General features: G+C 39.1%; 2 protein-coding genes across 6 annotated transcripts in view; one reads left to right on the top strand and one right to left on the bottom strand.

The window, feature by feature from the left end:
• The window catches only part of dock1 (dedicator of cytokinesis 1), a 195,263-nt gene that overhangs the window by 97,631 nt on the left and 87,756 nt on the right, over positions 1-9,876 (top strand). The gene's annotated exons all lie outside the window — the stretch shown is intronic.
• insyn2a (inhibitory synaptic factor 2A) overlaps positions 1-9,876 on the bottom strand; it is a 32,598-nt gene that overhangs the window by 7,462 nt on the left and 15,260 nt on the right. For both annotated transcript variants that reach the window (XM_005736497.1, XM_005736498.1), the window contains exon 3: positions 5,066-5,137. In XM_005736497.1, the coding sequence (XP_005736554.1) occupies positions 5,066-5,137 (72 nt within the window). The remainder of the gene's footprint in view (positions 1-5,065; positions 5,138-9,876) is intronic.

A 9,876-nucleotide genomic window follows, 5' to 3' on the forward strand; every position in this document is an offset into this window, starting at 1 on the left:
TATATATATTAGAAAAAGAATTTTGTCCAATTCCACGTACAATACATAATCTCTCATTTTAACTTATTCGTTGTTATACAAACCTCTCACCTGCCCTTTATCCGTCTGGGTCTTTATCTCTCGTTGTCTCTTTCATCCCCTCGCTCTTACACATTCTCACTCTGCCTTTCTTTTTGTTCCCCTTATCTTTTCCGGGTGTGAATGTGCTCTTCTTGACTGTCCTCACTGTCCCTTCACACTATCTGTCATACCGAGGATCACTCTTGTAGCTATGGTAACCGGCTTACCACCATGTTGGAAAACATCATTATGCTTGCAGAAAAAGAGATATCTTCCCCCAGCACTGCTGTGCGGTAGGACAGCCTCGCTGCTCAGTAATTTCCATATGTTCTAATGTAATCAGCTCTTCAGCCTTTAGCGACGCTTAATTGATTTTCATAGCCTCGCACAATAGATTGGATATTTGTCCTCCTTTTAAAAGCCCATTCCTTTGTTGATTTTTTTTTTTTTGCTATCTTATTGCACTGCACAGTGTTATTCAAAGAATGTTTTACCATCAGATAGTCAGTTTAATGATCACTTGTAATGCTCTGCTTCAGAATTAATCGCAGGACTCGGAAGCTAATGAGAAAATTTAACTGTTGGGGAATATTTGTAGTCTGTTGTGAACAATGTAACTCAGTGATGGGGACCTCCCAAATCGACTTCCTTAATCACAACCACTTAAATCTATCTCTGTTTTTGATCAGCACATTAACCCATATAAAAGCAATGTGAGGAAAATGAGATTACAGGGTTTTTGCGTCGAGAAGCATCAGCGGAATGCATTTCGAATCCCGACTTTTCCGCACCATCCTGTCCATTGGTGTCTTTTTATCCAGCTTCTTTCTGTGTTTGTCTCTCATGTAGGGCTGCCACGATTAGTCGACTAGTCAGGATTACGTCGACTATCAAAATTGTCTACGACTAATTTAATAGTCGACGCGTCGTTTGAAGCTTTGTAAGATCCCAAAAGATGCAGGAATAAGTAGTAGGATTTAAGAGTGTAATAACGGACTGAAACAGAAGATGGCAGCACCTCATGTACAAGGATGCCAGCTGCTGTTAAACCCCGAAGAAGAAGAAACTGTGTCCCAGAATTCATAGCGCAGCACAGCTCAGTTTCCAACAATGGCGGCAGCTAGTTAGTTTTAATGTTACTCTTATTATTCTTTCTGGGTCACAAAATAAACGTTTAACATATTTTCAGGCGAGAATGTAGCTGTGTAAACCTCAAATATCTGCTCAGTTTATCAAGACACCGCATATTTTCAAAAGCGCTCCGACGTTTTCCGAGACATCTGTTACCCACTAGCTCGATAGCTAGCCGGGGGCAAGGCTAACTAGAGCCGTGAGAACACACCGCCATCTTTTGCTACTCAGGTTAAACATGAGTCATGACATATAAGTCACTTGGATAACTTCAAAATGTTATTGTTTGGCTTTTTTCAGTATTTTATTTGTTCCTGAGTAAATCGGTTTGGCTGAGATTAAAATTATAGTTTTTACACAGATGCTCGAGAATATACTCCGGTGTCCCGTTATATTTTAGATAGCAAGGAGCAGACGGCTGAGTTTATTAAACTCCACCGAAACAATCTGCAAATTTCATTCAAATTTAATAAACGATCATCTTGTCTTTATTTTTAGTTAGCACAGACCTTAAACACTTAAAGCTGTAAGCTAATGATAGTTATATAAGAGCAGATGCATGCTGGTGCAATAAGCTGTACATTTTACGTCCAATGGATGCACGATCTGATTAGTCGATGATCAAAATAATCGTTTTTGGCAGCCCTACTCTCATGCTTAGGCTCTAACTCCCCCCACCAAACTCCTCTCTCCTAACCCTTCTCAGTAACAGATGTTACGTCACTGTAATAGGCAAGACAGAATATTGTTTTTTTCTGCCTTTTTCCTCATTCTGTTTCAATGTCATGCACATTGTATTAAGCTTTGAATCCCCAAGTTCATTTGAAAACACACTGTTAGCTGTGTGGAGGAGATAACATATTCTGGAGAAAAAGTGAGATTGAGAAAGTTACTGAGGGAGGATGAAAGAGAGACCGACCGAGTTCAAGATGGTTAAAAACGAGGAAAGTGGGACCAGACAAGGACAAGAGACTATAACAGCTTTTGTATTCTGTTTGAAGTCCATGCCCATAGACTGCAGCATCATATTGATCTGGTGCTGTTGTTATGCTAAGGTTGGGTTGGATGATGCCAGATACTCTTGGACGAATTGATTACGTTGAAGAGTGCATGGCTGCTTACTTGGCGTTAAAATGATTTAAGTATCCATATTTCCAACTCTAGCCTCGAGACCAGGTATATCACATTAACATTTAGGAGTTTACTCCAGCATACTCACGAGAAATCCTGATATCATAGACAACTATTCTTCCCATATACACAGTGTTCCTTCACGGCTCTGCCTCCTATCCTGTGTTCCTCCACCTCCAGAGAGGTTGTTTTCATGGAGATCTAAGTAATTAGATTGCCATTTAATCCCCCCGCCTGTGTGAATACAACTGCTATATTTGATTCTGTGTCTAATCAACACAATTTACCATGCCAAGCGAGTCTCTTAAAGAAGAACTCGGGTCAATTTAACAGATTTTAAACATCACACTTAAAAAATTTTGCCCTTCATCAAGCTAAAACCCTGCCAGACCCAGACAGGGTTTGTTAAAAATGAGCCTCCTGGGTTTTTTTTATTTTTATTGACAGCTATTTTTCCAATATACAGTCTGTGTTTTTCTGCACTTCCTCCGCAGGTGAAGAATTTCAGTCGATTGTGGCAGATCTAGGAAGCCGAATGTGGATATTTGACGTTAAAGACAGTTGTCAGTCTTTCTGCAAGATCAACACCTGCAAAATCAGAGGGAAAATCTGACCTTACTTTGTGTCAACTTTATAGAACAATCAGTTTTTCTTTGGGCTTTTTTAGTATTGAAAATCTCCATACGCGTTCTATTTTGAACAACTCACTCGTATGTATAATTGGCTCATATTCAAATGGCTACACTTAATCATAGCTTTTATTGCAACCTGCATTTGCATATTTAATATCTTCAGTGGGAATTGAGGTCACATTGATATACACACCAGGAGCTACGTTTACAGAAGCCTAAAATTTGAATTATAGTCGGTTTAAAAGTGCAAACAGAATAAAAATACCCAATCTGAACACTGCAATCAAATTAAACAATTGTCATTTCAATTTTTTCGATTTTTTTTTTAAAAGAAATTTTTCACTTTTGCACCTGTCAGCACATCACTGATTAAATATCGGCCACATCTAAACACCAGAGCATTAGAAATCACATTGATGTGATGACTTTAGTAAAAAAAACAAAACAAATAAAAACAAAAGTGTGCAAGCAACATAGGAAAGGTAATTTCTTCTAAGAGTCTTACAGTGAAATTGCTTTTATTTGTTAAAATTAAGCATTGTGCTACACAGTTTGTTGCTTGCAGATTGAGAGCAAAGGTTAGCAAACATCTTTGTGGTCTTGTCTTAGGAATGGAGAGTGGAGAAAGAGCCTGTGTTAGAGGGAACAGGGGTGCCTATTCTCCATGGCCAAAGCTCTGCATTGACACTATACATATTAACTATATATAAGAGTGAAATCTCATCTCAGGACTCAGTTCTATTTCATTCATTTTTTAAAGCATTGCCTATTAATTAGTTCTGTCTTGTGTCCTTCAAATTCTTTGCCATCAGTCAGCTCAAATCACCCCATCGTTCTGTCATTGGATTGTTGTTAAAGCACCATTCTTGTTGTCAACCCTGCGGCTATGCAGAGGACCTGCTGGGATCCTAAAATATTTTACGTTGCAATGCACCCTTCCTGATCTCACACATCAGAGGGAACAGAGTTATGCCCTGCTCCTTGATTTTCAGGAGCCGATTGAAGTATGGCCAGAGGCTTATCAGTTATTGAGAGCAGTAGATAGAAAATGATTATAAATGGCTTCTCAGAGGAGAAAAGTAGACTGAGTAGAACAGCAGTGACCACTGAAAACACTTTTATTGATTGCCTCTCACCCACCTACTTTTTAAATCTCCTTTCTTTTCCATCTCTTCCCCATCTCGCTCGTTTTGACCGTTGTCAGCTTACTTCTTGTAATCACTGAAAAACAGAAACAGCTAAGCTGCATGCGCATACGCAATTTAAGATTGTGTCTTGCCATTCTAACTGTGAGTAAAGAGCCTTCATGGGGGTCATACTGACTGTGTAAGAACATGGTACAAGCTTGACTTAATTGTCATGCCCTACAAGGACTCACGTAGACTTAATAAATGAAATTTAGCAGCAATCTCAGTTTGGTAGGGCACTGCATCTTTGCAATTTATTTCAAAGTTGGGCTTTAATTAAGTATTGCAATAACTTTTAGCTGGCTTGTTGTGAGTTTGTGTATAGGGATTCATGATTCTTAGAGGCTATATCTGAGAACCATCGCTGAATTTAGCGTTTTTGTATGAGAATTAGATATTCTGAAGCCTCCAACAGAGCAACTAAACATTGTTTAACATACAAGCATAGCGCCTCCAAATTAAGTTATGCCACGTGTGTCTTCAAAAGAAGATACTTTCTCGCCTGGTTGACTTTGCACACGTATATTAGTTTTCAAATAAATTGAACTTTACATTTAAGTCATTCAGATTTTTAGTTGGCTTGGAAACAGCGCACTGTGATGATATTTCATGATGTGTGGACGGTAATTAATTTCACCTTTTGCAACCCTGTGCTCACACGCTCCATTGTATTTATCCCCTCTACTCAGTGAATGAAGCAGTGTGAAGGGACAGTATGAGAATCAGAAGAAGACATATAGCTTAATGGACAGCGTCGCGTGTAAATGTCACATGTCCCCATGCGCTCATTAGCAGCATTCACATTAGTAATAGCCCTTCCCCTCCTCTCTGTGGTGTCTCTTTTCCACCTGTTCACTTTCCCTCAAGGAGAAAGAGCAGGGCGCATTTGGATCATCGTGTCTTTGAAGAGGAATGGCTACTAACCTGTAAATAATGCATGCGCTGTTCCGGCATGTGTCACAGTTGGCCGTGTCCTGTCCGGTTCGATAGGAGAGTCTGCGGGGAAGATAAGAGTCGTGAATGAGTAATTACAGGACTTGTTAGGCTGCTCCCTCACACCTTCCTTTCTCATCTTATTTGTCATCCCTCGTTAGCGAGAGCGAAGTAAATGAGGGTGATGATGAGGAGTCACACTGCCCTCCTGACTGGCCCGTGCCTGGTAGCCAGGGCACGGTGTCAGCCATTACTTGTGGTTGACTGATTAGTAGTCAGATAAAGCTAAAGGGTACACAAGGTGAGTTTGTGGCCTGCGTTTAAAGAGGATTTTCATTATAGACTTGTTTCAGGATTGTTGCAATACCTTCCAATTATATTGGAGTTTTTCATGAAGTAATAACAAAAGTACTGTTGGGCTGTAACACTGCATTAGTGTAATTATCATCTAATCGGCTGATTATTTTATGTACACTGTGATAGAAACACATATTTAAACTGTTGATTAGAAGTGTAAACTCCTAATATATCAAACAGCGTTTATAACCCAAATGGTTCTTGGCTAATAAATTAAGTAATCTTTAGTCAGTTTTTACCAAAATGAATAAAGGTTTTTAACACAAAAATGTTTTTTTCAACTGGGTCTTTATTACTTTTTATTGCTGAATTGATGAGCTCCTCCTACGTTGAACGCTAACCCTTTTTACTCACGCGAAAGAAATCCCTTCATTGATTAATCCTTTCTGTGGAGCATATTTTTTGTAAAGCAAACAATCTGAGTTATAATGTGAAAGTAACAGAATCGTTTAGGTCCTCTAACAAGATGAAATTGGACAATTTTGGTTGAGAATGCGACCCATTGACGTTTTATAGTTTGCCTCAATTTTATAGGCTAAAAACGAAAGTACTGTATTATATGATATGCTTTATATTGTTATCAGATGTTTTAACGACATAAAACAGGAAATGCTGATTGTGCTGATTAAAGATTATTTTCTAAAGGTTAACTGATGGGCCTGAGTTAAGAGCTTCAGTAAGCTTAAAGGATTTCTCTGGCATCTGGAAATGTGAGTAGAGTATTGATTTCAATGGTGTTCTTGTAATTGATGACATAATAGAATGGATGCAACTTTGGATTTTACCAACACTATTGAAAAGAAGGCAATTCTGGTTTTATGGTAATTAAACTTCTGCATCAGAAGAAGCAGTTTGTAAAAGTCTTGAAACATTGCTCATTTCTTTAGATTCCGGGTAGAAAAGGGTGAAACATTGCAGGAATGAATTGAAAGATGTAAACATATAGGGAACTATATAAGGCAACAGCCGAGATTGTACAATTCTAACAAGCCTGGAAGTCAATAACTTAGTATGTCCACCTTTATTCTTCTAACACAGCCTGAACTCCCTTCCCTTTTCCTGTAATTTCTATAGTAGTCTTTGGGAGTAATTCTGCAGGTTACTTGAAGGACTTTCAAAGATCTTCTTTGTTGGCTTCCTTTTGTTCTCTACTCTTTCAAAGTGATGCGACACTGTTTCAGTAATGTTTCGTTGTGTGCTTTTCTATTCAGGTATGCTTTGACTGCATTGGCAGCGTGTTTGGGCTGATGGTTATGATGAAAAATGAAGATCTGGATTTCCACAATTTTTTTTTTTTTTAGCCAGATCCCCAGCATCACTGGCATGTTTTACAGATGGCTTTAGAGAATCCGTGTTAAGACCTTTGTCCTCCGTACCTAATGATCTAACCATTAGATCATTAGGTCTTTTTCTTAAGGACATGACTTTCAAAAAAAAAAAAAAAAAATAGGTTCAAGGTTTTCCACTTCTTCTTTTATTCTCCATTTTTTACAGTTTCCTTTAATCTCTTAAGGGCACTCAGCACACCATACAGATGTATGTGATGATATATGACATAAGTCTTTGGCAAATATAAGGTCTTTTTTTGGATTTTTATCCTTGAATGATCCACAGGCCAGCGTTCAGTCGCTTAGCAAGCAAAACATTGCTCTGAAAATGGAAAGTAGTCATGTATAACCATTGGACTGAAAATGAATGGAAAAGCAGCCAAAGAAAAACTTTGAAAGATCTTCGGAAACCCTGAAGAACCATTCCCCCAATATTACTTTTAAAAATGACAAGAATACCGGGCTCCATAGAAGCAAAATAGAAATAAACGAGCAGAGGTTCAAGACTTTTGCACAGTTCTGTTTACCACATAGAGATGCCATGCATAATTTTTAATAGCTGTGCTCTTCTTCATCGATCACTGGCAGGTATTTGTATGTCATCACGCATATTAGATACCACTCTCCTGCTAACCAAAACAGCTTATTCGGGTTATATCAGTGCCAGCATCAATAACGCCGTGGTACACAGGCATGTAACCTTTGAAACACAGTTTAAAACTTGCTTACCAGTGGATCAGGTATTTTTATCTGTCAAGGTTTTGAGATGTCTAAGGTTTCTCTCTTCACCCTTTCTGTTAGAGCTCATCCCAGTGATGAACAGCTGCACATTTTTCCAGACAAAAAAAAGGCCTTTGTTACTCAGTTTAATCAATAAAACATATGAAAACAGAGAGAGACTGCTCAGAGTGGGCTCTGTGGATTAGTCTCAGTAATGGGGGCACTGTTTCTGGAGAGAGATGTTGCTGTTGAACTTTCAACAGTATTGTTTTGTCAAGTAACACATCAGCTAAATACCAATAGAGATTAGCGAGAAGATGTTTTTTCTTCTTTGTGAGGTTTATTTAGATGTGATGATGCTTTCACAGACAGTTACACATGTCTGGTTTCTCAAGTGAACCTTAATGTTAAAGCCACTGTGTTCCATTCCTCATACTTCTAATGGGTAACTTTTGCTTTTAATCCTCAGCTTTCATCTTTGCAGTAGAATAGCCGTTTTTCATTTCTCTCACTACTACTTTTGCCAGGCTACCCACAGGCTGCGGCACCAATAAAAATTAAAGCCCTACCATAAATTTCCCCTCCTTATCTACTGCACTGCTTTCTGCGCTGTGTGCTCTGACAGGTATATTGGAGGTGTTGACATCAATATGGTTATTTAAGACTGTACCAGACTCGGGAAATGGGATGGATGCAGTGATACAAGATTTACGTTTACATGTTTACATTTGCAACTGGGATTAATTGTAATAATAGGCTTGGAAGTGCAGTGCAGTGCAGTGAGGAAGACCACAGCCACGCTTGCTTTTCGCAAGACGAGTCAATCAATAAACAACTGATGGGTTACATTGTCAACTGAATTGTGCCCTTTGAACGACTCCCCTATTTTCTGTCTTTCTCTAACCCTCATTCTGTCTAGGTCTCTTTCCCCCTCAATCTTTCATAACTCCTCACCCCTCTCACACTGAGTTGATAGGAGAAAATAAGAGAGTAGAGCTCATTTCGGCAAGCTTCCCTGGGGAGCGCGAAGCCAAAAGTGCCATTAACAGTATATTTACACACCTCCCTCGATTTTGCTACTACGTGAAGTCTCCCAAATGTCACCGAGTGGGTGGGATTCCAGGGGCATAAAAACATGCACACATACACAGTGCTAATAGACACGCTAGCAACAAGTCCCCATGAGTGTGATTAATTGGGTCTGGGCTGCCAGCACTATCTGATGATACAGCATTATTCCCAAGCTTTGTGTTCTTGGGTCCAGCCAATGATGTACTCTAGAATCCTTCCCACTGTCACGCTCTATGCTCTGGGCAAAACTGTAGTCGAGGGACAAGTGTCTGTGTGTGTTTGTGCTTTTCAGAGTGTTCCCTTTGTAATAGCTTCTCATCCCCAGTCTCGTCAGACTTTATAGTCCCAAGTTTTTAGTGGTTTTCTTCCCTAACTGTCTCATTTTTTTGTTAATAGCCAAGTCGAAGAAGTCATTTTCAATGCTGAGGCACTGGAATTGCTATTCCAATATATAGTTTTTTGGAGGAAGCAACACTTTTGATGGGGATAAAACCACTCCAGTTGAAACATCAGTACCAACAGAGAAGTTACAAAAAAGGGTTAACTTTCATATTCACCAAAGGATAAAAGTCATCAAGCCAATAGGAAAAAACAAAACAAAAAAGCCTTCTATGTCTTTCTTTCAAGAAATATGTTGTTTTGCAAATTGTAGTTTCTTTAAGATCACTGCTAGATTTTAAGGCACATAGAAGGCTTTAATGTCTGCCATGTTCTTGGGTTGATGGAAAGCTCTGTGCCCACCTGCTGCCTGCTGCACTCTCCGCCTCTTGAACTCACTGGGGAGAGCAGCAGGCAGACTTTTGTAGCTTCTCTTTAAGAAGTAAACAGTGATTTTTCTACTGTGCTTTTGGTTTAAGATTTGCACTAACAAGACCCTCAGAGGATGCTGTCATGCGATATATTTCTGTAAATGTAATGTACATCGCAGATTGTTGTTATCTGGAAGGTCCTGGCTGCACATGGGAAAGATGGTGCTGACTCTTAGCTTCAAACTCGCTCCAATACAGCTGGTGACATCACACCTCAATATAGTTACATTTCAGTTCGAGGCATCCAATCAGAGGAGTCTAATAATTTGATTGAGTTTGTGATGAATTTGTTTTGATGTGAAGCTGCCAAGCAGTTTGAATCCACCACCACTATGTTTTTCTCTGCTTGCTGTTTTTTTCACAATAAAATGTGAAACTCATCAGGTTATATGTACAGGGAGTGCAGAATTATTAGGAAAATGAGTATTTTGTCCACATCATCCTCTTCATGCATGTTGTCTTACTCCAAGCTGTATAGGCTCGAAAGCCTACTACCAATTAAGCATATTAGGTGATG

The sequence above is a fragment of the Pundamilia nyererei genome, unplaced genomic scaffold (assembly GCF_000239375.1).
Source record: "Pundamilia nyererei isolate P.nyererei 1_Seehausen unplaced genomic scaffold, PunNye1.0 scaffold00069, whole genome shotgun sequence".
Lineage (NCBI taxonomy): Eukaryota > Metazoa > Chordata > Actinopteri > Cichliformes > Cichlidae > Pundamilia > Pundamilia nyererei.